At 35.6% G+C, this 27942-nt stretch overlaps 1 protein-coding gene across 2 annotated transcripts; it reads left to right on the top strand.

Moving 5' to 3' along the window:
* The first annotated feature begins 369 nt into the window (after nt 1-369).
* jing lies at nt 370-27942 on the top strand. Of its 2 annotated transcripts, none has more exons than XM_964677.4 (7): nt 370-961; nt 22770-23235; nt 23293-24210; nt 25291-25470; nt 25526-25670; nt 25776-25971; nt 26026-27942. In XM_964677.4, the coding sequence occupies exons 1-7, from the start codon at nt 717-719 to the stop codon at nt 26183-26185; spliced, it is 2310 nt and encodes a 769-aa protein (XP_969770.1). In that variant the 5' UTR covers nt 370-716; the 3' UTR covers nt 26186-27942. The 2 variants fall into 2 exon arrangements, with proteins under 2 accessions (XP_969770.1, XP_008191554.1); XM_008193332.3 differs by lacking the exon at nt 370-961 and adding an exon at nt 20708-21206.

Below are 27942 nucleotides of genomic sequence, written 5' to 3'. Positions count from 1 at the left end.
TTTGTCGCAGTTTCAAAAAATTTCCAAACCCATACAGAATGGCCAATTGTGAAAGTGTCAAAAAATCAGATAGTTCTTTTGGTATCGCCGTAATCGGCATTTAAAAATTGGAAAAAAGAGAAATTTTGAATATAATAAAGTTGTAGTGGTCACTATACCTTCAAAAAATTTAAAAAAAAAACAATAATTTCTTTGGTAAAAAAATGTTATTATTGTCAGGGGCGGCAACTGCCCAAAAGACAATGTCAATGTTACCAACTTAATTCCCGAATCAACGAACGAAAAACCACTACCGCATGTAGTACTTGAAGTCAAGTTCAAGTTCGCCAAAGTGTTGCTTAATTCCTGACCGGTCTATACCTCCAAGTAAGTATTGGAGGGGCGTGAGAACATTTAAATCCCGTTTTGTAAGGCGGCGTTGACGCGACCGATGCTGCCATCTGGCTTAAAATTTGGGCGCCCTTTTCTTAGTAACATAACAAAGCCACATGTTGGTATGCCCTTTTCCGCCGCCAATCGCCAAACGAAAAAAGCAATAAAAATAGTAAAGCAATAAGTTCATCGTACTCGTGTAGTAAATGATGTAATTGTCGTTCGGCCAATGACGCAGGAAGGGCTCTGTGACGTCACAGAGGGCCCCCTTGTCCCCCCTCTAGTTCCGGCGCGCGCCGTCCGAGCGACCTAACAGCGAGTGCCTGCGCCAGTGTGTTCTCAAAATGGCAGACGGGTTGTGTTCGGGAGAACAAGTCGACGATGTAATCGAGGTATCATCACTGGTGGAGGGCTCGATGGCGTTGAGCAGTGGGTGTGCGAAGGTGAATCCGTTCGTCTATTTGGCCAGTGCTAGTGATAAGTTGTTTGGTAATCATGCGTGCGATGGAGGAGACTTGCAGCAGCAGCAAGAGGATTGCAGGAAGAAGAGATGCGTCGATCGCTACGACAGCTCCGAGTCTTCAGACAGGTTCGTTCAACGACGACGACGTCGACGACGACGCCGGTCATTGTCGTGGCCTTTACCTTAACCGATTAACTAACTCTGCTGCGGAGCGAAACTGAGAGTGATGCACTCGTTTTTTAAGCGCACTTTCGCGATTACTAGCTGGTGTCAACGACACCAACGAACCAACATTTAATTGTTACAGCTTATGCCAAGCACGGATGCATCATCCGCTATTCTGACTGCGTGCCTGCCTCTATGCACACACAAACTCTAGCTTTGATAATATTAGTGAGAGCTGTTGTTGGCTTGAAAGTGACAACAAACTCTGTGTTTACGATTATTATTGCTATTACAAAATCGAGATCGATTCAGTCGAGGCGTATTCAGGATCAAATTGTTAATTGCACTAGGGGCCTGAATACGCCATTTACGATGCCAACTGACAATTTGAGATATGGACGTCATATCTATGAGTGATACCGCAAACCAGACGGAATATTTGATAAGCTATTGATCGTACAAACTTGGAATGACTAAATTTGAGGAGACTTTACAATGTTCATATCTCATTATTACGAAAGCGAGTTATGTAACCTATTGTCTTTACACGAATTTGTAGAATTATCAATGATGTAGTGTGGCGGATTTACCGTGTCACAGAAACACAAAATCTTCTTACTCAACAAGAACAAAACGACTGAAGATAACGGTCTTGATGTTTTTTAGAACAACACACCAGTTAATGCTAATTCTTTACAAATTATAATGCTTTAAAATTTGTTTCTAAAAAGGGTGGCGGGACAGATATACTTTTTGTGGAATGTTTAATAAAGCGAATACAGGCCAATAATTAAAGAAAAACACTCCGCGCTAAAAGTAGCACCTGACCAAATTTTTCCTTTTCCCTTAAAATATGTTATTTTACGTTCAGTGTCTTCAAATAACCAAAGACGACCACTTCCATTACAACAATAAATATTTACTTAATACTACCAACAGTTAGCACAAATACCCCGCTAATAGAAATATACTATTATTAATTTTCAATAATGTTTAATAGTAGCAAAATTTTAGTATTTAAAAGAAAAAGTAATGCCATTTACCTAATCGGAATGAATTACGTAAGTATATGTATAACAAGAAAACAATAATTTAGAACAACTTTTTTACTTTTAAACTTACACATACAGGAATGATTTAGCAAAAATTTGAAGGTAGATAAAGAGCATCAAAGCGAATCGATCGAGTAAAATGCATGGTTTTCCTAAAATATCGCTTTAAACTTATGATCAGAAATTTTGAGAACCTCTTAACTAGAATAATAAAAATTATTGGCTAAACGGCTGACGTAAATTCTTCTTGATCCACTCAGGGATTCTTCTATTTTAAATTGTAGTTTATTACTAAATTTTACAAAAAAAACTATTCATTGGCAGGATTCGAACCTCTTTCACAAATGAACATTCTGCAGCAAGATTCGAAAAATCCAGAAAATAAACAAAATACATACACCCTATATGTTTTCAAACTTTCTATCCCATCTCTTTTGGCCGGTTCAAAATAGCTCCTTTTACCTCCTTCTTCAAGGTTTGATTTCTTTCGAGCATGATTTTATTAAGAGGAATTTTTCAAATAAAATCTAATAAATTATTTGGTATAAACAAACAAAATAGGCCATTCTATTTGAAAGAAAAATATTATGGCTAATTGGAGTGTTTCAAACGTAATATTAAAATTTTGAGGTTTGCTAACTTTTTTTCGAAATTTTGAAAACACCAAATAAAAGATCTAAGCCGAAATTTTATTCAAAAATATTTGAAAATAGTAAAATTATCGAATTTTTAGTCTTTAGATAAGTATAACCGGGTTCCACTGTATGCACTTCACGTAAAATCTCTCATTTTTAACCACCCAAAGGTGTTAAAACTTTGATATATTTTTTTTTCTCCCCTCGAACATCAGTTTTCCCCATTTACGTATTTATTGAAAATTCGAGAACTTTGATAACTTGATAACACTTCGTAGAATCTGATAATGTTTTAATATTTCACCGTGAAAGGACAGAAATTTAATTTCGATTTAAATTCCAAAAATTAAGAACGTTATTATGTAAAACTCTCGTAGTTTGATTAAAATAACCATGTAATATAAAAGTTTAAACTCAAGTTCGCTTTTGGACAAAAGCTCAAATATTTACGTGTTTTCGTGGAGGTGTGACAAAACCAGAGCACAATTGTTCTCCTAGTACAGTCCCAAATCCAACAATTGTACATTTTTTTGTCAAATTTTATGTTGCCTAGCGATTGTAAATTTTAAATGACTCACCAAATTGTTCATCTAGACGTTGACACCGCACACACAAAACTCAAATTACAACCAATTTTTTTAAATTATTTGAAAAATTATTAACACCGTAAACGCTCGTGCGAAAGCCACAGTTGCACTGACTCATTATCGCATCAGTGCCTTGACAACCAGCACAATCAATCCACAAAAAATATTTCGCAGCATTTCAGTTTTTTGCTCCTGCGTTCACAACGAAAACTGATATTATTCAAGTATCGATTAATCAACGGTTTTAAGACAATAATTAATCAAAAGTCCGCTCAAATTCGGACGTTATTACAATTTTGAGATTTTTCCCGACTGAATAAATATTGTTTGATAACAATGATAACACTGCGTACTATCAAGAAATAAACTTTACTTCCGCAGTGTTATCGATCTGAGGATCGAAATCTTTCAAGTTAATTTCTGTGAACAGTAGTGTAAATCCGCCATGCACTAATATTGATGTTTTATTGTGCCATCCATTTGTCTCCGTCAAGTTTTTCGATCTTTAGTTATCTGTAAAACTGCAGTAGACTCCGGTTATAAAGAACCGCAAGTCACCGGAAAGTATTCAAAGCGATGCTATTTCCGAATACATTACGCACTTATGCATACATACACCAAGTTATTTTTATACCAAGTGCCGAAAGAGATGTGTTACGTTTAATGACACGTAGAAAAAGTATCGAACATTCTCTTAATTAAAATTCAAACTTTTTATGTCGTCGTACTTATTATTAGTTGGAGTGCATCGAACGAAGCGAAGGTTGCGACTGATAAACTGCACGAATGCACGAAATCTTTTTCGGTACTGGTGGAACTTTTCCTACGTTTTATTTTTTTTCAATGATTATTTTAATTCACACGCTCTATGACTGGTTTTGCGTTAATTTTATGGACACTCCTTTTAAGTTTAAGCGAGTTCGTTATAACGAGAGTCGACTGTCGTTACTCTCGATAAGACAATAGATTCCATGGATTTTAACTAACTAACGATTGAAAAACTGGCCTTTAAGGCTGTGTTCTGTCACTGCAAGTTAATAACCATGGTTTTGTTGCAGTTTTTAACTGTATTTTAGCTGAATTGAGGGAGTCGTCCATGAAACGCTACGGCTTCAGTAATTTTATTCAAACGTAACGTACGTATTTTTAACGAAAAGAATTAACATCGGAAAAAGTAAGTAACTTTTATGTCACGTTTATATTTTTAACTTCACAATTGAAGAAGTGGGTTTTTTCTCTTCAATTGTGGTGCCGTTAGAGTTAGTTTTTTCGAGGCAACATAAATTTTTGTTGCCTGCCTGATTCAGTGATGTCATGAACACTGCAGTAGTAAATGTCAGAATGGAAATTTATGTTGCAAGCAAAGATGGAAAAGTTACCTACTGGGATGCAGAATTTTCGTAATAGCGTCAGTTGATGCAATGCATAATGGAGACGTAACATTGCAATTTACTTTGATAAATAAAGCGTTTCGATTTTAGGGGGAAAAAGCAATAACCTTGAATGTTGGTATTGTGACTAGTTATCGTTGAAACAACAAAAGAAAGCAATCGAATCGCCATAACAATAATAATAAATTTCTTTTGTCTGGTCTATGTAATAAAGTTTCGGGTAGGTCAGCAACAAATTGCTAATTAGTTACATGTTGCAAACAAAACTATCTATTGTATTTGGGTCAAACACTTTCTTTGTTTTGTTTCATTTAAAGCCAACAAACTCGACATTTATTTTTAACCGCGACGTGCACTTTGAGCAGTGTTGCCAAAACTCATAAAATTATCGGCTGCAGGGGAAACTCTACGTCGTTTTTTTGCATACGCTTCTAATTTTTCAGTCTGTGTCAACAATTTTAAATTTTTATTGGCCACCCGATATAAAATTAGCCTTTGCAAGGGTAACTCAATCAAGAGTTACTTCAGAACTTTTTGGATTTTTTTGACAAAATTTAAAATCAAAATTGATATATTGGACGAAATAAAGTGCTGAAACGCTTTGAAAATGAGAAAAAATTGTCTTTTGCGCTCCAATTTGGTATTTTTTGATTTTGAGTTTTACAAAAGAAGTGAATTTGTGATCGGAAAATGCACTGAAACCTTAAAAAAATGAAAAATATCGCAATTGTGAACTTAATTTAGTAGTTTTTGGCCAAAAATGCTTGAAAAACGGCGCAAATTTGACAATAGTTTGTATATTTTTTATTATTTTTGACTATAAAATATTATAAAATACACAAATTTGGTGATTTTTTGGAAGATCTTTGATGAAATTCGGCAAAAATTTCCATTTTTTGAATTTTTGAATTCAAAAATCAACTTACCCGCTTGGAAAATTCCAAAACATTGTCTTCCGTACCTTAATTTTTTGATGAAAAATTAAAGTTTCAAATTAAAAAAAGTAATAAAAAATTTTTTTCGACCTAATTTGCCGACTTTTGAACTGATTTGTGCAAAATATTTGCAATTTAGTTTGTAATGTTTATTTAATAAAAAGACAGTTACTAGCTAGGGCCTGGTGGCCCAAGGGTAAAAGTACCATTTTTAAAGCGGGAAGTTGGGGGTTCGAACCCGGATCAGGTCTGACAATTAAAAAAAAAAAAGTAGAAATATGTAAAATATGACGTAAACACGCAAACGTAAACGTAAATCCGGCAGAAATAAGGAAATAATGCAGCAAAAAGTAAGCACATAACGGCGCTCACGTAAACGTAAGACCACAACTTAACAAAAGTACAAATACCGTTCAATCAACGTAATTACCAACTAATTATAAGAAAACGGACGCAAACGTAAGGGCGTAACGAAAACATAAACGTCAACCGTAAGATAACTTCTCGAATTAAAAAAATATATGGAGCCAAATGACAGCTTTCGGTTTTTTTACAATATTTTTCCAAAATCTTGTAACTTAAACACGTATTTTATGATTCAAATGTTTTTTTTTTGTGGCAACACTGTAGTTCCCACCGCGTGGAAAAATTCGGACTTGTTCTTGTCCGCGTTCGTTAGAAATGTGTACATAATTAATTTAAGGAGTTTATTGTTTGCACACGTGCAAAAGTTCAGTTTTTGTTTCCGTTGCTTAAAACTTCCTGTATTCTATCGATTTGTCTTTTTAATTAATTTAAGTCTCAGCAAGGGTCTGTGCTCTCGTCCATGTGTTACTTGATCCGTTTATCAGTAGATGATTCATTTGTTATTGTCTGCACCCTCTGTGAGATTTGATGGAGCGTGTGCACCCCATCCATGTATGTAAGGGTTGTGTCATTTAGCCACCTTGAATGGCGGAGGCGAGCCGTTGACCATCATCACCAGACGACGACGACGACGATTCTTTCTTTCTTCCTTCCCTCTTGTTGAAACCGGTCGGAATTTCGTTGGTGTTGATTTTTTCGTACAGGTTCGTCTAGAAAACGGCTCGTTTTGGCGCGGAACGATTGATATGCAGACGGGGGATTTTTTTCCGACTCTTGTTCACATAGCAAATATTTGGGAATTATGTAAATTATAACGCGGTTATTTCCTTGACCCCGTCATGCAGGAAGTTGTAATTATTATCAGGCGGTAATTGTGACAAGCACATTTGGGCTTCGTTGCACCACTCAACACACAAACCCATTTCAGTAGAATTTTCAATAATCTAACATTTAACGATCTCAATGGATTTTTTTACAAGGAGATAATAAAATAATGGGGGTACCAGAATTAACTCATTGATAATTTATTTAGAAAATTGTTTCACAAAAACCTGACTTGATCAATTATTGTCGGAACAATAAGCTGATCTCATGCCTAAAATTTTTGTTGAGTCAGAAATGTCAACTCAGTGTAAGAATGCCTTAACAATTTTTTTAATCAAAACGTTCGAAGCGCCCACATTTTTACTCTGCCGTACTATTTTTTTGGGTACAGAAATCCTGCTTTATCTCGTTTCGTCTCCTAAGTTATAGTCCTCTGTAGTTCCTGTTCCTGACAAGATCGACCAAAATCTCCGATTTCAATAAATTAATTGTTTTTGTTTAAATTATTTTTGAAAAACTTTCGAGTTTCAGTACAGGTTTTTAAATAGTAAACACTCAAGTTCATTATTTTGTTGCGGTGCCATGGTCAAGGTTTAGTCGATCACAAATCATTTTTTTTTTTTTTGGTTAATTTCAATTAAAAATTAAGAACGGTGTCAATAGTTTCCAGCTCTATTGAATGAAAGTAAAATCAATTATTGTGCGCCACGTTATAAAATTATTACCTTGTTGACGTTTGGCGTGAATTTTTCCCCGTATTTTACCCAAACAGGTGATAATTATCGATAAAAAGATGACATAATTGCCTATTAATGTAAATTCAATGTAAATGTGGTAATTAGATATAGATGACTACGGATAACTATTTCTCGGTAATTTAATCTAGTATTAATTAAAAAAAATCCAGCGTGTGTTTGAAACAGGAATTGGCTCCGTTCCCGCTGCATCCTCGCCCACGTTTTGTTTTGGTCATGTCTGATTTACAAATAGATTTGAATTTTTTTGTGCATTTCAAGCGAAAGTTTGATGCGAACATCTGCGGATCGGCACGTTCCCGTCTTGTGCCGACAAAGCAACTTTTTTAAAGAGTGTGCGCTTCAGCGTCTTGTGTTTTCTCGGGAACAATGGCAAGTAATTTAAGTCGAGATGGGGTGGCAAACTGAGGAAGAGAACTGGATTGCTTGCATGGACGATCCAATTAAAATTAATTGCACATGTTTTGCATAAATTGCGCACGAAAATTACTAAAAAAGTGGCAAAAAAAATTTTTCGAATCGAAGTAAAGTCGCAAGGTCTTTAACGTGACGTAATGGAGCGGAATTATCTCGTATTGTTTGCAATCGAGCAATGATCATTTTCGCGCGGTGAAATTGTTGGAATTTGTTTACTTGTGACGAAAGGGTGAGGTTTAGCGTCGTAGGCAAAGCTCCGTTCGCTTGCTTGTAGATTGGGCAACGATTCGTTCGAGTATAAATCCATAAAAGTGGCAAGAATGCGGCCACGTTATTTACTAGGTTTTGTAATAACAAATCCGTGTGAATTCCCGACTTTATTATTTTGATGTGATACACTTGAACGCTTTTATCTCCGATAAGATAAATTCGCTCCCACCTGTCGATTTTCCCTCGTCGATCGATCGATATTTTCAAAGTGGGTTAGGGGGTGTATTCTCTCGTAGGGGAGGCCAACAATGGCCGATCACAACCCTCGTTTCATCATTGCGGTGGTAACACGAGAAAATTACGTCGAGATGTTGTGTGTTAAAAAAATTTCACTTGCGTGAGAAGTAATAAAATCGAAATGGTTTCTCGAGCGGTGTTTTATTAGGAGAATGAGATGTTTTGATGGCTTACAACACTGGAAATCACTATTTGTACGCTTTGTTGCGTGTAAATCGACTCGAGATAACTGGAATATGCTCGAATTACAATAAATATTTACTTGTTGATGGGCTTAATTAAATTTTATGGTGGAACAAAGAAAAATTATTACGACTATAATAAATAGAAATAAATAAAGCGTTTGGTGAACTAAACATATTGGTCACTTTTTTCGCATTTTGAGATAAACTGTGATGGATGTCACAAAGTTCTACTAAATTGTTTTTTAGAAAGATAAAAATGCTTACTGATTGAGATTATTTTTTTCCATAAAAATTATTACGAGTTTAATAAATAAAGTGAAGATAAGAAACTTCGTGTAAAGAAATTAGAATTATTATTTAAACTGTAACATATTTTGTTATTTATTTAACATTTAGAAGAAATTTCAATGTGAATAAATGCTCAGAAAAGGTAGTTTTTTGGTAATTTGCGACCAAATTTGGTGATTTTTTTTTCGTTCCAGTTTAATAAAAACAGAGGAAAAAACTTGATTTTTGCTCTAAAAACGTGTTAAGTCGTCAGAAGTTGCAAAAAATAATGTTCCTGAGAAGGTTATTTCAAAAATTTAATTTAATGTTGATATTGGTGTTCTATGAGCTTTTGGAGAATTTCTAGATTCAGTAAATATTTATTTGTTAAAGGCACTGATAAAGTTTGATGTGTATAGTTGGTGTTCTTCGAGCGTTAAGAACCGAGCGTAATTTTTTAAGTACAAATTCCAGGGCAATTACGAGTCATTAGTAAAATAAGAGTTCTTATACATGGATTTTATTGCCGCAATTAGTATTACGATGGTGCTAATTTAATTTGGTGTCAAGTTGAAAAGAAGTAATGAAGCAACTTTCTTCAAGTAAAGTTTTTTCCACCTGCTGTAGCAGGGTTGTTTAAATAAAATGTAGTCCCCTTGTTGCAAAAGGGGCCCCCTCATTGCATTATGCGGTCAGTGCATCCATCCGTCGGCTTATGCACGAACCGGACTCGTTTCTTGTGGTTGTTTTTCTTTGGATGTCGAAGAACGAACGCCAAACAGCTGATGTGTTCGTCGCTCTCGTTTCCGTTGATGCAACAAGGACAACCTCTGATGATGTCCGATACGAAACAGGTTGGGCGGACGTTGCCGAACGGCCTTTGTCTAGCTCTCCGAGTTCGTTGTCCATTTAAAACTCCGCCGAAACAAATTTCCAACTATTTTCCACTTTGAAATTAAAGACACTCCGAGATTTATGACCGGCCTTGAATAACGGAGATTTAACTCGATTATTAACATATTTTTTCCGAGCTATGCAAATATTGGAGTTTTTTATTCAAGCGCATTAAGAGAGATTAGTAGAATCGTTATTAAGCTGCTTTTCGAATAAAAAATTGGGAAACTTGATTCAAGAGATTTTTCGATTTTGGTCGAAATTTTTGATCAGATCTCCGTCCAGGCAATAATTAATCTTCGGCGTTAATCACCTGTCACTTCTTGTTTCTCCTTTTCTTCATTCTTGCACTGTTATTAAACTGTCAATTAGCAATGGACAATGTCTGGCATATTTCTTCAAACTTTCAGTATTTTCCTGAACCGTTACTAGTATAATAAAATGTCAAAGCATGTAAAGAATCGAGAATTCTTGTACTAGTAGCCATTAGAAAAGCAAAATTTATGGAAGCCTTTCCGTTAGTGTAAAAGCCGGAAAAGGCGGAAGTTGGGTAAAAATACAGTGGATTGACTCATCGGGAAGTGGGTCACACCTGTGACTATTATTCTTAGTTTGAAGATTACAATTAGTTGCAAATAAAATTCAGTATTTTTGTAAATGAAAAGGGCTGTTTGGAAGCGAACCATGACGGGAGTCCAGGGCGTGTATCGTCGGTCATTCGCACCAAGAGAGAGCTTTTTTTAATTGAATAATTTGCAGCTAGCGGAGCGAGTTCGAAGATTGCCGTTTCGATTCGACGCCGTTTTACAATTACTCAGAATCGGCTAAAACAAGCGCTTTGTTAGGGGTTTGCATGCAATTCAAAAATCTAAAAGTGTATTTTTTTTTATTCTAAAATGGTTTTGGGCTCAGATTTCTAAAAAAGATAGCAAATCTTAAATTTTTAAGACTAACTTTGCAAAACTTTAAATACCCATAACTCAGTTTTTTCAAATGAAATGCTCCAGTTTTTATGTCACTGAATGGTAGAGAATTGCACATAGAATTGCATTGTTATGTAGATTACGTAAGTGTGCAAAATTTCAGTTCATTCGGAGAACCCTCTCAAATTTGGCTCGGAAAGCACGAAACAGACAGCAAATTAAATAAAAAAGCTTTTAAAAATGTGAGAAATCAAAGTTTTACAAATCTCTAAAAATGAGAGAATTACCGATTTTTGGGGTGAAAGGTGCAAATCCAAAAATTTTCAAAAAACTTTAAATATCTCGAAAACGGCTAAACTTAGGTACAAAGTTCTAGAGTATATCAAAAAATAACTTCGAGTAGTGTTTATTTAGTTAATTTTCCCGACGATAATTTACTGTGTGAAAAAATGCCTTTGGTTTTGTTTTATCGGTCGGATGGTTATTTTCGGATCATTATTGAAATGTGGATCAAGGACCAGAAGCAATCATCATAATTTCTCAGTCATTGCTCGTGGATTTGTTTATTTGGTTAAACTGTATTGTGTTAACGTTTTGCATCACATGTTTCTAAATATAAAAGGTGCAGGTACGAAAATAAACACTTGAAAGATAAATTTTGATTTTTGTAATAAAATTTTGCAATTTATTGTCTGCCTAAACCGAATTTTATACGAGAAAAATTTATCATATCATGGTTATTATTATTATTATTTATTATGTATTTAAAATAAGATAATAAAACCTTATATTCACGTCAGGAGCGTAATCATGAAAAGTTACAAAGGTTATCAAAGCCCGTTTTTTGATGCTTTGAGTAGACGTGATAACACCTACACTAAACTTTTGTAAAAAATCGATCATTCAGAAAAAACCCAAGATAAATTCTTGTTTGTTTGTTAATCGAGTCTTACACCTTAAAATAGGTGTTGCCGTATTTTTGTAGCTGGAAACGTGAAAACCTATTCGCGTCAAGATCGTCGTATTTTACATCACGATATTTTCCAGCAAACTGGTAATTTAGCTGGCGGCAGTTTCTCGACATCGTGTTGCATTAGTTCTGTTGTATTGATAGCGAATTGCATTCATTGCAAAACAGCTTGTGCTTTTACATCTGACCTTCACCTATTATTGTAGCGCACCGCTCGTACTTTCCGTTGCATTGTTTCGTACGGCGTTTCGTAATCATTCCGTACATCTTCAAGCAGATTTTCATTATTTCGGAAAAATAATTCGACCACAGGTATCATAACAAAGCAACAGCTGACGTGTGTGCGGCTTTCAAAAATCTTGGAGGGTTCGATTAAAAAAAGTATAAGCCGGCTGTCTCGAGCAGCTGTTCGGAACCGCTTTTGCGTCTTTGACTCCAAGGAGGCCACGTGAAAAAAATGTTTCGTTAGTAATTGTTACAATTACTACCTTATGGCATTCACGGGAAAAATGTTGCGACCCAAATGCTGAATGCGAGGGTTAATTAAAGAAAATATTTTATCGCTGGAATTTGATCGGGAAAAATGGCCTTAACTCACTCCTTTTGAATGGTCTAGTCTTTTGTTTGACAAACTTTGCCAGAATTAATCATCTTAATGAACGCGAGTCAATGCTAATTTGCATTTTTCTTTAGCTGCAATAATTAATCGTAAAATCCCATTTGTGGTATGGTAATTTACGTTTACTGCACTACGTGTAGTTGTTTCCAGAATTGTGCAAACCGAAATTTTCTTGTGGGTAAGCGCGCTCGCGTCTGTCTCCAGCCTAGATTAGCTCGTAATTATAACATTAAAACATCCTCTTCCTCTGTGTGTAATTTTTTGTGTTAACCGCAGTTTCCTCTGCTCAGTCACTGACCACCTGGGATTTTTACGGGAAAATTAATCTCTGTGTGTAATTCTGTGATTCGCTCATCGTATGACTAACAAAGTATGGTACATGGTCTTTGATGGTCAATCGGTCTCTAATTCTTGCCCCAGCAAGTTCGTGAGAGTGTGTTTCTGGCGTCACGAAGCGCAATTTGCATTTTGTCCGGAAGCTGGGACTAATTACCTTCTAATTAGAACGGTAATGTTATGTTATTGGCGTCTGTGCGTTTTTCCTCGGGTGATAACGCGAGATTACTATAATAAAAATGCATAATATTACATTATGATGGTACCTTCACTTTTGCAAATTGAAAATGTGTGTAATTACTTATCGTTTGCTTAAATTTATAGACAGGTGTCGGTCGTTTAATTAAATCTAATAATGTTTTTCCTTGCAGGTAAGGGAGAGTGGAGTAAAAATTCGGCAAGGGTTTAACGGCTTCAGGTAAAATTTGTTTGTGATCAAGGCAGGTGCGAACATTTGCGCGAATATCGATTAAGTAAGTTATTAACATTCTTTGCGTCTATGAAAAATTAGCAATCTTTAGAGGAAGTTGTTAAGTAAAGAATGCACTTGCAAATTATACCCAGGAAACATTATTATCAAAATGAGTCAGATATGCTGTTTTTAATGAATCACCATTAATTAGCTTAATTTATAGGGGCACTAGTCGGATAGTAAAATCATTTCTAGGTTCGGAGAATTTGTGAGTCAAAAATTCACCTCAGATTCTTCAAAGAATTCGGATAAATGTTAATAAGTCTTAATTATTCGCACGTTTTAGTCGTTTCATGATCCAATTGTATGCAGATTTTTAGCACTGACCTACCTTCTTTCACACGTTACAGAATAAATTCATTTTCGTTTTTGTTCAAAGCTATTCATGCACGTGCATTCACTGGAATGCAATGTAACCATATTAGCGATATTTTAAGTCCTATTTAGAACAGCTGTTTTTATTTCTTTGTTACTTTGTCATCTCATTTCTGACGCAACTGAAGGCTTGAAAGCTTCTGATTTCAGTGAGTTTTTATTTAAAAAAAATGTGCTTTAAATTCTTCTTTCTCTCTGTGAAATTGAGACAAAAGTTCTACGTTTAAAAATAAAAATTTCCATAGATTTCAATCTCAGATACTGGTCCGAAAAAAATAACTTTTTGTCTTCTTCTTATTATTATTCGTAATTTTTTATTTTATGTTATAGTTCGTTCCAAAAAAATCTAACTAGTTGCAAATTATGTTTCTTTATTGCCTGCTTTATAAGAAAGAAAAATCTCGAATGATTTCCTGGTAGTTTTTTGTTTTGAGCTGAATTTTGTTACTCTTGAGATTAATTTTAATTTTTTAAATTAAATCTATTTGTGTTTTATTGTGGCGTAAGAAAAATCGCTTCACCTATTTTAGTTTTCCTTCCCACAAATGAAAGTTGCCGACATTGACATTGAAAAAAATTATTTTTCTAACATAGAAATTCACAAGGTTGTGGCACAGTGTTTACACATTAGATTTTCTTATTTTCTTTCCATCCTACAATAAATTACACAACGATCGGACGTGATAAAATATTAGCGTTCGACTTTTTTATATTCAACAGGTGGTGGATCTTATATAATGTTAATGTTCCCGCATCAATTTATTTATTAATCGAACGGGAAGATGTGGGCGATTTTTGTGTAGTTTAATAAAATGGGCAGATGTCTTCCAAAACCTTGAACACACTAACTTTCTAACAGAAAATTTATTTCCACAAAGAAGGAAGATTTGACATTTCTCGTACATTAGTTCCAGTGGCCTTCTAGTTGCATTTCCGCGCGCTCGATAAACACAATAAAATATCCTTGCTTGCAATGCCACACGTTCGTTTGACTATAACATAATAAAAAAAATTATTCTGTTTGGAAATGATTACAAGCACAGCTGTTGGTGAAACGCCTCGAGTAACTTATTTTTAATGTCATTAGGCCCTTTGTGCACGCATCTGGCGTGTTCTAAACCCCATTTTTTGCGAATTTTGCCCACAACTACCAAATCTTTAAACCAAATGAAACACTGAGTGTTTGTTTAGTCTTCTTGATACGTGATTGATTAAAAAGGCACACCTGCAACTGAATCTCTGCATGGAAATGCATTTTTTCCGCTCCCTGATTAAGAATAATGCATGAACCCTCTTATCTGCTTCTTGTTTCTCATTTTATAAAAGATGGCAAATAGAATATAATGATCTCGTTGCATGTGAGAATCTTATCGGCCAAAGGCAATTGAACCACAACAAGAAAATACCAAAGGCCATTACACTTGGGAAAAAAAAGGGGAAAAATGAGACGTACGCTATTTACTTTACCTTAAGTTTTCGGACGTTTTTTAACAAAATTTAACGAAATAAACGAGTTTTTCTGACGTGCAGCAAAAAGGCGCTAAATCGTAAACGTAAGACCACAACTTAATAAAGGTGTAACTATCGTTCAAACGACGTGATTATCGAGTAAGTACAAAAAAAGGACGTAAACGTAAGATAACTTCTTGAATTAAAAATATTTGAAGCCAAATAATTTCATTTCAAGAAAGAACTAGTAATGCTACCAGTTTATTTGTGAACTTAGTGGATTTTTTTAGACTGTCAAATAAAAAATTGAAACCTCGATATCTCGAATTTACTACATTTTGTTGAGGTTTCACTGTAGCATTTAGAATATTTTGGCAGTTTATAAAAAAAATTGTGGGGCGGCTGATTTGGCGCCGCCACCATCTGTCACTCCCTCGTGGCTTCGTCCATCGATCCGCCGCCGCTGCCGCCGCCGCCACCGGGGGGCGGCGAGGCGTGAAGTGCGTGCATAAAACGAGAAGTAGAGATCGCTCTGCCACGTGTCCTTTCGGATGGTTTCGGTTCTTTCTGTTTACCGTTGCAGGATTAGAAGGCCAAGAATGCCAACCAACCAACCAACCCCTCTTTTGGTCGATATCGACTGTAGAGGGACGTTCACACACTGACAAAAACGTAACAGAAATAGGTCGGATTTGTTTTGGAACGCGGCCAATCTGTCCGTTTACATATTACGCAAACGTAAACGTAGTGAGGTCAAGCACACATGCTTCGAGGGCTTAAAATCACCATTTATATTTATTTTTATCAAAGTGAATGATGTAATAATTGCTTGCGGTTTTTATTTTATTATAACGATGCAACAGTTGCGGAAGTGAATTACAACAAGATTTATCGTTTACTACAATTCATATTTTATTATAATGATAACTGATAGCATCAGTTCATGTTGAATTGGTACTTAATTACGAGGAATTACAGCCAATGTTTCAAGTGCTTCTTGAGAGGATGCGATTGTTTGATCGAGTAATGTTTTGTCTTTGAACTAATTCCAGTTGTTTTAAATCGTTTGCTAAGTTTTTTTATTACACCTAACTTTATTTACCAAATACAGTACATTTGATTTATTTAATGAAATACAATTTTTTCCAAAATAATTACAATCAATTAATTCATTTTTTTAAATCTTGTTGCTACTTTCATTTGATATAAATGGTTAAAATTTTTATACTTTTGCGTTTTACTGCATAATAAACAATAAATTTTATAATTTTCATTTCTGGTTACTGAATAAATGGTTGCCAATTAAATTATTTGAACACAGAGAGTATTTTTGAAAAAAATTTTTTTTAGTTTTTTCAGTCATAAATACCTGCATAAATGTTTTAATCGGAAAGAAATATATCTATCGGAGCAATCTAAGCCTTATCACAGATCTTATTCAGCTGTCACGCAAGAAATTGTGCTTTTAAGGTGTTAAGTGGTTAATTGATTTAGATTTTTAATTGTAAAATATTTTTCGACTTATAAAATTAATTGCGTGGCATTTTTGTCATCATTAATGGAATATCTGTCTAGCAATCGATAAAAATCGCAAGAAGAAAAAATGAAATTAATCTTAAAATAAGTGCAACATGTCAAGGTTGCATTCTATCGTTTATGGACGTATTTATTTGCTCGTAAAGCTACAAACTAAAGTAACATTTTACAAGCTAATTACGGTACACTTTTTCATTGCGTGTGTTATATTTCCCTTGACGAGCTTGTGATACAATCTTTGACAAATGATCGTATATATACGTAAAGTTAATCTGCTTGAAGACTTGTTGCTTGCATTTTACCAAAAACCGGAACAAATAAAATAATATTGACTTGTCATCGTTCAACGGGGTCAAGGTGTCCCAAAGCTCCACGTAAACTTGTTAGAGATGCCCAGAATTTGTAATAATGGGGAGTGTACAACGCGTCGCTTTCTATAGAGTGTACTACACCTTCGATCAATACCACCCTTCAATGATGGTACCCTTTTTTCCGCTTCCCTTGAAAAGTTTTAATCGAATTCCAAGTGCAAGAACAACGACCGCGTGGTGTAATTGAAGGAACGGAATACAAGACAAGACATGCGAGGAACGATTACGATATTTATTTTAACTTGCACTCTTGCATCCATCACGGAACCACGCAGCGTTGCTTCTCGTGTAAATGCACCAAAAAAGCGCACAAGGCGATCGATCCTTGTGTATAGAAGAAGAACACAAAGAAGCCACAAAATGTTAAATTAAATCACAAACGCGGCGCAAAACATAATTAGCTTTTCTTCTTGTTTTATTGCACTTGTACAACTAGTACGACAGGTAGAAAACTTATCTATAATCTTTGCGCTTAATTATACATTATTATATTAAGTGGATGGAGTTTTTGTTGCGATCGCCGGAAGAGTTCGCCTGAATTATTCAAACGATCTCGGAATTGAATGAGGAAAGAACCACAGGTATAACTTGGCCATTTTGAGGGTCAGGTAACGTCGTTTGCTAATTGATTGCAGTCGAGATAAGGAAGGGCCGGAAATGATCGTTAAAACCATCCTAATGGTAATTGATGAGAGCTATAGCTGTGCACAATTTGCCACATAAACACGATTTTTTGGCTTAAAAAATACCATTTTACGGTTTTCTCTTACACTCAAAAATTTGTTATTTTTCGTTTAAGAAAAGGCAAAGGTGACACCGTTTTTAAAAATAACCAAAGTTTTTTTATTTATTTCTGATACAGTTTCACACAGTTCGACTTATTGTTAAACGTTTTTTGACCAAATCTTGATTAAAAAAAAAACTAAAAAAGCTTTATGTAAATTGTTGAGTTAATGAAAATAGATAAGAAAACAGGCTCAAGTTCTATGGTATCTCTTCCTTAATTTATTAATTATTGATAAATGGCAACATTACAGGTGTTTTCGGTTAGATTACATAAAACTTCGCCTTAATTATCGCTTGTAAGTGATAGCGATCTGGACGTGTGCCAACATTATTGCCATAATTTTTTGCCAAGTTAGTTGGTCCAAGCGACGTTTTAGCATAGCAAGGGATAAAGTCTCACATGGCGTGGTTTATTTATAATTAACCCGCAGATGCACACATGTTACGCAAGAGTTAATTGCTTCAAGTTGAAGTAACTTCTCTAATTTTCAATAAATTTCTGTCATAAAAGGGGTCCACAAGACGATAATCGCGTGAGATTGCAAAGGTGTTAAACGAACACTTCCGGGTGGCGGTCACCCCAAGTGTAATTTTTAATTAGTCAAGTTTTCAAGCACAGAATCTCAACTCTTGTGTTGTTTAGGTGTTCACAAGCCAAAAATAGAACGACAGCGTCAATAAAAAAAGCCCTCATATGTGCTAGAGTTGTGTACTTTTTGTGTTAAGGTTTCTTTTATGTTTTCCAGCGGTGGGGTGCTTTTATAAATATGATGAGCAATTTTGATCGTTGAAATTTTACTTGAGTTCAGTGTGATGAGAGGAAATGTAGGTGCGCTTTGAGTGGACAAGTGCAATGGCGAAACGAAAACTGTGAGTAGTTGAGGGTTGGCACTGTTTTTCAACGGTTTTTGTTTCTACTACAGCGAGTTTAAATAAGTGAAAAATTAATATTTTTATACAAAAGACGTATATACTAACCCTTAGCATCATCTTAAGTAAAAACTAATTACAAATGTGATAGTCTACGTAAGAAATTGAACAATTATTAAGATTATCCAGAAAAAAAGTAATCACTTCATTCAGTCCAGATCTCGAAAACTGTTTGTTCTAGATAAAAAATAATTACAGAATTGAAATCCTCGTATGATTTTACGTACAAAAGGTAATTTCAAGATAATTCAAAGATTGAATCAGTGCAGAAAAAAATTAAAAGTACGACATTGTGAAAAATGAGGCTTAACGCAGTTGTTTATAAATCGATTCACAGATCGCGAAATGTTTGTCGTAAGTGAAGACTAAGTACAAATTTGAAATGCTTGAATAATTTTACGCAAGAAAATGTAAACTTTAGACCGATTGACCAAAAAAAATATCAAATTCAATTTTTGTAAGCTCGGCATGAATGAAATCGTAAATTTTCACTGATATTTCCCCATCTGCTATTGCCACATTCCCCACCTCATCTTCGTCTCCACCCAAACCCACGTGATTGTCGATTATTCCTGTCCAAAATAGTTAAAGAAGCGGCAAAGAAAAAAGTGTCGCGTAGGCAGCGGAAACGAATGTCCCATTATAACACCAGCACGTGCCCCACCGAAACCACAACTTCTCGCGCTATAATAAAAACTCTACAATTAAACGACCGACCATCTGTTCGATTTGCATAAAATTTTTCGTCAAGAAAAGTTCGTCGCTTGCTCGCACGTTGGAATCTCTCTCTCACCGGAGTTGTTGGTTTTTTACGTGGGTCCGGGTCGCAGGTAGTGCGACCTTGGCCCGGAGCGTTCACCTCCAAGACGCGCCCGATGCACTTTGTGGGTTAGTGGATCCATTTGGAGATGATGCACCAGGTCGTTAATTGATTAATTAATACAAAAATTTCTCGATTTTTTTTTAATCGTGCGACGCTTCTGTACTTTACGTACGATATCCAACATTAATAAATTTATGTTTGTGTGTGGAGTTGACCACGCCCTCGTTACGGTAATACTACTTCCGCCCACGCACTTCCGGTTGGATGTTGCTGTCACGTGATATTACACTTGTTAGGTGCAATTTAATTGATAATAATCGCGATGCACACAAGTCGGTATTTCCCCCAAGGCGGCAACAATTATTCATTCAAAAATGATAGAAATCATTTTACGGATGAGTTGTTGCTGTTTCGATCGATTGATGGATTGATTATTTATTATTCTCGTGTATCTTGAACTTTATTTAAATTTAGTTGTTTGCAAAAAACGGAATAAAACGTTTGCAGCTTATGGAAGTTGGCATTTTATTTATTTGCACCTGATTATACCGATATTGAAATTACGTGTTAGCACCGTATAATCAGATTTTTAATGATAAGTTTAATAATCCACGTAATTATACAAAACCGGTGCGGAACTTTTGAAGTTTTATGTTTTTATAACGATTCGGAAATTAAGTCTCTCGACTTGTAAAACATTAACTTTAAAATTGTTATGATTATATGCATTAAATGAAGATTGATCTTTCTATTTTTGGGTGGAGAAATAGACAATGATACTGCAGTTAATTAATTGACATAATTAACGCTTGGCGAGCAATTAATTTAATAAATTTAGCTTCTCTTGGTCGGTTTTACGATTTTCATCACACAATTCAACCGACAACAGTTTATTCGAAATTTTTGGATTTGTACTCTTTACTTCAAAAATCGGTAACAACAGACTATTTAGACGAATTAAAGCAATTATACAGTTTCTAATGAGGATTTGATTAAAAAAATTGTCTTAAAATATCTGCGAAAGACGGTCACAAGCTAGGACCCAGATAAGGTTTCACAATTTTTCAAAAAAAAAAAAGAAGTACGTAAAATATCACGTACAAGGGGATTGTAAGAACACTTACAAGTAAACTTAAAAGTAAAGATTTTTTCTTTTCCCTTTATTTATTTGTTTATTTATTTTTATGCGGTAAACGTGAAGCAATTATAAAAATACCATCTTTGAAGAGTAAAAAACATACAATGGAAGAGTATGTCAAAAAAACAATAATTAGGTTTTAGGACCGATTCCTATCTTAGTTGTTATTTTCAGTCCTTGGTAAAAAATCCCTTGTAGGTAAAATCTGTCGAATATTGACAATACCGCCATCGAAATCTCGCCCATCCCTGCGCAGCTGATGAAGCCAGGACATTAGATACGAAGGGAAAAAGACAGACAGTAGGGGTGCAAGACCGGTTCAAACAGGGCAACGGCCACGTTTCCATCAGTGGCGTATCAATTTGATATTTCTAACTCGAATCATTATCGTGATCCAACAACACATTCCCGTCATTTTATGTCTCGATCCAATTAAGCGTGCAATTATGACTTAAGTCAGGTCGCTGAAACGAGCCGGTTATGCCCAGAGTGTCTGAGAGCCAGACCGTAATTTTATTGTGTGTTGTAAATGGGTCTATGCGAGGAGTAGAGAATTCGACGTGGTGGTGTGTTGTGTTGTTGTTCAGTCGTTGGCTGTGATGGCGATTGTGGTGGTTTTTTCGGTGAAAACTATCTGAAATGTGTCTGCATTCGATTAACAGGTGATTGGTTATTGGAGGGTTGGAGGAAGCGGACGTGCGCCATTTTTCCATCAGTTGACAAATTAAATGTTTAGTCTAGACTGGGTTAAGTGCCGAAATAAGGGCCTCAACTTTCACGTTTTATGGCTTAGTGGAGAGAATTTCTCTTTGTTACTTATTCAAACCTCTGGAAATATCCCTAATAATCCCACAATTTTGCTTTATGAGGGTTTGTCCTCTTCTCTACCTGCATGTCTATTTATTTATTTAACAAAATCCGGAGAAACTCAGGTACGATAACTAACGAAAAAGTTTGGAAGAAAACGTAATTTAGTTATAAATATGTAAGCGTTTCGCCGGTGATTATAATCGTTTTTATCAGAAATGATCGGTATATTCGATGGGAAATTTGCATAATTGCATACTTAGCGGTTTGCCATTCAATCATTTTCTTGCATGCCTCATAAATTCGCCTTTCTGTGTTGTCCAAACCAAAAAAAAGCCGCATATTTTTTGAGAAGTAGGTTATTTTTGTATTAATCAAAGCTCGGATGTTATCTCACCAGGATGGAGACTTGGATATTACCGTCTGTCGCCGCATAATTACACACAATTCGGGCCATAATTTTACTACTAATCAAAATTAAAACAAACACCTCTTGTGGTATGAGAATTCCCTATACGGAGATTTTAACATTTCCCATAAATATTAAAATTAAAGGTTTTATTAACTGAAAATCTAATTTTTAACTCCAGAAACAATAGTTGATAATTTTTTATATTTAAGTTAAATATTTTTTAAGTAATCGGAACTGGCACTTAACTGTTAAAGTTTCTAGAGTCAATTTGCAGAAACTTTGTATTGTAGCTAATTTCGGAAACACCTGGCATTCTTATAAAGAAAAAAATAATTTTTCAACATTTGAAGGTCAATAATGTAGCTGGAACACCCTTTATTCATCCAAATGACCCGAATAAAATTAATGATGGTTCACTTTACGCATTATTACAAACAGATCGAACGTGGTAATTGACTGAGCATCGTGGTTTAATAGATAAAACAATAATCTCTTTACGGACGTGATTATTGACATTGCGAATCGTTTGTTCCTCATTTCTCGCAAAAAGAACCGTCAGTTTGTTCCTCCAAATTCCAATGGAACAACAATCTTGTAGTAATAGCAACGTTTCATGATAGTAACAGTAAGGCAATTATTTTAATGAATAGTGGTTTAGTAGAGAATTTAATAGCTGAATTTATTGGCAAGCCGTCATACAGGTGGCAGCACTGCTCGAAAGGCCACCGTCCTCATCGACCAAACAGCCAAGTTTAGCGTGCAACAACATTTACGATGGTATTTTTTCCTTTCGCTCAACGGAAACTGCATAAATCATGCCATTTTTGAACGAGACTTTTTTTTCTACAGTAGATGTTAAACTATTTCTTTATCAACCCCTTAGAATAGATAATTAGCACTTTAAATGCAAGGGTACATAACTATTTTCGTAAACTTGATGCCCTGCTATAGCAAAAAAATGTGTTATAGACGACGATAAAGATTTGTAATTTTCATGTTTTTTTAGCGGTGTGGCGGTTTTGAGCTGCACGGACTGCAGCGGGAGCAGCACAGCATCGAGTGACATAACCGACCCCGGGTCCCCCTTCAGCACAGCGTCGTCGCATTCGGAGGACTCGGCATCGCAGTCATCGACGACGAAGATGCCGCCCACGCAGACTGCACACCATCCTCCTTGGCCTTGGACGACGTCACCAACGGAAGACTGCACGTCCATCAACAAGAGGTCCATGCAACTTGAAAAGACTGCCTTCCCGAAACGACTCAAGTCCAATGAGGACAACACAACTAGCAAACAATCACCGCCATGCCTAAGTAATACGTCGAACAAAATGTCAGGCAAAGGATTAATCCTAGCCAAGGCTGACAACCCTAGTCCAAACGATAACAATAAATCCGGTAATGTTAAGAAAACGTCGAAGAAACCCGAACTGGCCAAGCAGGGAAAGATCACAGAGTACTTCAAATCGCAGGTAAAAATCATACATAAAAAAAAATGTGCGTATCACCGAGTGTTTGCACTTTTCTAGGTGAAGGTGCACGTGATCAAGAAGGATTCCGCATCGAAGCCCTCAGTGACCAGCAAGTTCGTCTCCCTAGTCGACCAACAGACCCAATTCAACGGCATCAGGCCGCCAAATTCCCGCTCCACTACAAAAAAATCGGAGCCAACCTCCAAATCATCATCATCATCCCGCAAGCTCTCACACCACGTAACAGTTCCTAGGAAAATCCTTCCGGCTCCGAGCAAACTTCCGGACACCATGACCATCAACCACCACCCTCCGGTGAATTTCGGCCCGACGGTGACGCTCACCGCCGTCAGCTTCCCCCCAAACTTGACGTATCTTCACACCAAGACACCAAAACCACCCGACAACAGCAGCAACAGCATTTTCGTGCCGCAATTCGCCACAATCAACCCACTTGTAAACCGAACTCCGTGCTTAAATGTGATACAACCCGTGCAGAAGATCATAAATAACTTTAACTGTGTCAAATTAAACGCAACGGTAGTGCCTATCGTCAAGTTGAACACGTTGCCTTCGAGAGTGAGCGGCTTTAGCGTCGAGACGGTGCTTTCGCGGCCGCCTCCGGCTCAGCAGCCGCTGCAGACGACGACGACGACCGCCATCACCACCGACGAGGAGGAGGAGAAGTCGTCGTCGTTGTCGCCGTCGCCGTCGCCGGCGGAGTCGTCCGATAGTGGCATCTCCATCAAGGATAATTTGTTAGAAGTTGAGGTGGTGGAGGAGGCGACTGTGCCGCCGCAAAAGTCGCCGATTTTGTCGCAGCCGAAGACAATCAGGTTTCCGCCGGCAAAGCAGGAGGTTAAGGAGGAGGGAAAGGATAACAAAACGACGCATTCGCAAGAGTCGGGACTGTGTAGATGGGCTGAATGCAGCGCACAATTCGATACCAGTGGGGCCTTATTAGAACATCTACAGGTGGGTTGTTTTGACTCAAAAATTTTCTGATGGCAATGCATTTTATATTTAAAGAATTAAAGGTAAGGTCAAAATACATAATTTTAATTAAAAAATCCAAGAAGACGAAAGAGAAATCAAATTTAAATTTTAACTAGTATTTTTTTTTATTTATAAATTTCTGAAATACAATTAAAAAGCAACATGATATTTTAAAAACTGAACAAAAAATGTGTAATTATCGCCTTTTTAATCGTTTAAAACGGTTTTCATCGGAAATACGTTGCAAAATTAACTTCGAAAGGATTATTTCTGGTCATTTAAATGGACTTTAAGTGATTTTTTACTGATTTTAAGCGGTTTCTTCAATAAATTTACATCAATAATTGTTGTTTTTTGCCACTTAGTATGTTGTGCGGACATTTAAGTTAATAAGTTGCGATAGAGTAAACTGAAAATACTCAAAGTTTTTTTAACAAAACCTAAGAAATTCGCCTTACTAACAAAATGATAATAAAGAGTTGAAGAAATTGGAAAAAATAGACTTATAATACAGAAATCCTAAATAAAGTTATTTACATTATTCTGTGTTGTTACATACCTACATATTTTTTTTATCTAAGTTTATCGCATCAGCCATAGAGCTATTAATAAAGTAATAAAATATGCATCTATTAAAAAATCATTACTCGCAATGTTATTATTTTTAGAGTCATTGTAAAAGAAAAAATATTTCTTAAATTGTATTTATATTAATCGGCTTATTTACTACTTTTTTCGAAGAAACTTTGAGTCTAGAATAAGTTAAATCACCCAGAATAAATAAGAAATAAACTTATGTAAGAGTATAAAATTATTGTTTTATTTTCATATCTTTACGTTTCGTGATTCATATAATGTTATGCTACATTTACTTAAAACAATGCTCGTCCTGTGTCGAAGAAACCTCAATAAATGTTTACTGAAAACTATATAAATTTATTCCAAATAGGGTAAAATACCTGGTTTGGTGATTTTTTTTCGCTTGTTTTAAATTATGCAATTTCAAGAACAGAATGATCTAGTTACCCGTTGTATTATTATGGAATTATTAAATTCCAGATAAAACATGTGATATCGCAAGCAACTCAAGAACAGTACGTCTGCCTGTGGTTGGGTTGCAAAGTGCACGGACGCACTTCCTGCTCAAGATCGTGGTTGGAACGGCACGTTTTGGCCCATGCTGGAACGAAGCCCTTCCGATGCATCGTCGATGGATGTGGCCAAAGGTTTAACTCACAGGTAAATCCCCGAAAAATTACGAAAAACACCCCAATTCAAAAACGGTCAATTTTAGTTGACATTGGAACGGCACGTAAACGGCCACTTTACCAGCGACGGCAATCAAAACAGCAGCGCGAAAAAATCAACCGAAAACTCATCCGTCAAGTTATTTAAGAGGAACGGGAAAAAAATAAGGTTCAGACGGCAGCCTTGGTCAGGTAAACATTTAGATTTTTTTTATATTGTATTATTGCGTAAGTATAAGAATAATATACATTTGGAATAGCTGGGATGACACGTGGAGTAATGTTGCTGTTTTTTAGCACGAATGTTTGATTTTATTGATGCTGGCATTATGGAAGGACTGCAACATAAATTGTTGACGATGACGCAAGACAGAACGATGGGCCAGATCCACAATGCCGGCAATACAGTGAACGTTTTGAGCCAAGTGATGGCGCGGAGGGTCGAAGCTGACGGAAAAGTCAAGTTTTTGGTCAAGTGGGATCCAGTCGGAATGTAAGATTTTTTCCTATTCATTCAAGCGCAACTATAAGGGTTATTTGATTTCAGCATTCCCGACGAATGGGTGACGGAGAAAGAGTACGTACCGATGAAGTCGGTAGCCATCTCTTCGCTGCATCCCGCAGCCAAAGACGTCCTCATCTCCTACTTGTTCCCTTCAGCGAAACAAGAGCGGCGTCGCAAACCCATCTCAAAGCAGCAAACGTGATATAAATTTTTTGTTAATAATTGTAAAAAGTCATGAGTGAGCCTTTGTAATAATAAACCCATGCTTGTGTTCAGACCTTTGGTCATAATTTCAATTTTCGTTCGGACTTGTTGTTGGATCTCGCTTTGATGAATTATTGTATGGGAGCACGATTGTATTTATGTGAATTGTACAGAATTGTATAGTGTAGAGAGACAGACGGAGAACGGAAAGCTTTTAACCGTTTTTACAACCAGCCTAGTATCACTGCCATTGAACTGGTTTTTAGAGTTGTTAGAAACTTTCTGATGATAGACTAGACCAATTTATAATCTTATTTAATTTAGTTAATTTGTGTGTGTTCGCAATATTTACAAAATAGTTTAGTTGATTTGATTGGCGTGAGGCGACACCTTCCTGGAAATTGTGGTTCGAATCTGTGATAAATTCATCCAAATTGGGGCGAGTTGGTGTCGCGTCTCGTTAGTTGTTTTTTTAACATTCCTTTCATCGTTTCTTTCTATTTATTTTAGCGTAATATTTATGAAATCAATTGATCACTGCCAGTTTCACTGCCCAAAACAATAAGTGAAATTTTATTAAATTATTAGTAATCGCCATGACTTTTTTATACGGATTTTTCGTGCCATTTTATTTTTTTTGAAATTATTCTCGCCTTTGTGTTCTTAACCTTGATCTCAAAAAAATCATACGAGTTTTTTGTGTAAAATACCGTCAAACGAACCAAAGAATAACGACGACTAGAAGGTTACCCAATTGGCGGTATTTTATTTGTGAAAACTCCAATCAAAATCTATCGGTACTTAAATTTCATTTGTTTGCTCATAATAGACTGAAATTCATCAAATTATTTATTAATCGACTGATTTAGTTAATTGTGTGGCCACGCGATTGGTTGTTACTCTCTCTTACTTAAAGTTTCCCTTTGTGTAAATAGGACACAACTTACTGGTACTTGTAGCAACCAGTCATGGTTAATACACTGTAAATAATGCTAGGTTCTCTTAGTTTTAACATAGTTTGTATCTACCATATTTCTATCAGCAGAAGAATAACTTTTATAAACTATTCTTTTACAATGCATTTAGAGACAAAATCTAAAAGTAAGACTGTTCAAAATTATATCATACGATAGGTAATTTTATACTAGACGTTTTAGTTGTTCCGACCTATTGGAGATTGTTTGATGGCTTGATTAAGGGAGAATATATGAATGTATTGTTAAGTAGAGGAATATTTTAACTGAGCTGTTCGGATTCTAATTATAAGTGTTAGTGGACGAGTAGAATATTTTATTATAAAAGAAAGACGAAGCTTAATGAATGTGACAAATAAGAAATTTCATCTTAACCTAATTGGTGTTTCAATAGAGAGACAATGGTAGATATGAGACATGATCGGGAAACAATTTCCAATCCGTGTTTTGCATTGTAAATATAGTTAATAAACCTAATTTAACGTCATTGTGAAATTCCGTTTTTATTATTATTATTATTATTGGTAACATGAACAAATTCTACCTCACTGATTTTTATTTTAGTTTTATAACCCTTAGTTAAGTTACGTTTATCATTATGTTTAGTGCCTGTTCGAATCTTAAGACTGTACGCAGGAGGATTTCGTTGATGATACTTTTTTATTCAACTCGACATTTCGCTGCATTTTTTATTATTTATCTAATAAACTTTTTGTGATTCGACAGAATTTTAAATTTATCAATGTATCTATTCTAATGAGAATAAATCTGTAAATAACAA

This window comes from Tribolium castaneum, chromosome 9 (assembly GCF_031307605.1).
Source record: "Tribolium castaneum strain GA2 chromosome 9, icTriCast1.1, whole genome shotgun sequence".
Classification (NCBI taxonomy): domain Eukaryota; kingdom Metazoa; phylum Arthropoda; class Insecta; order Coleoptera; family Tenebrionidae; genus Tribolium; species Tribolium castaneum.
Note: the sequence above shows the minus strand (reverse complement) of the source record. Positions and strands in the feature narration are given on the sequence as shown.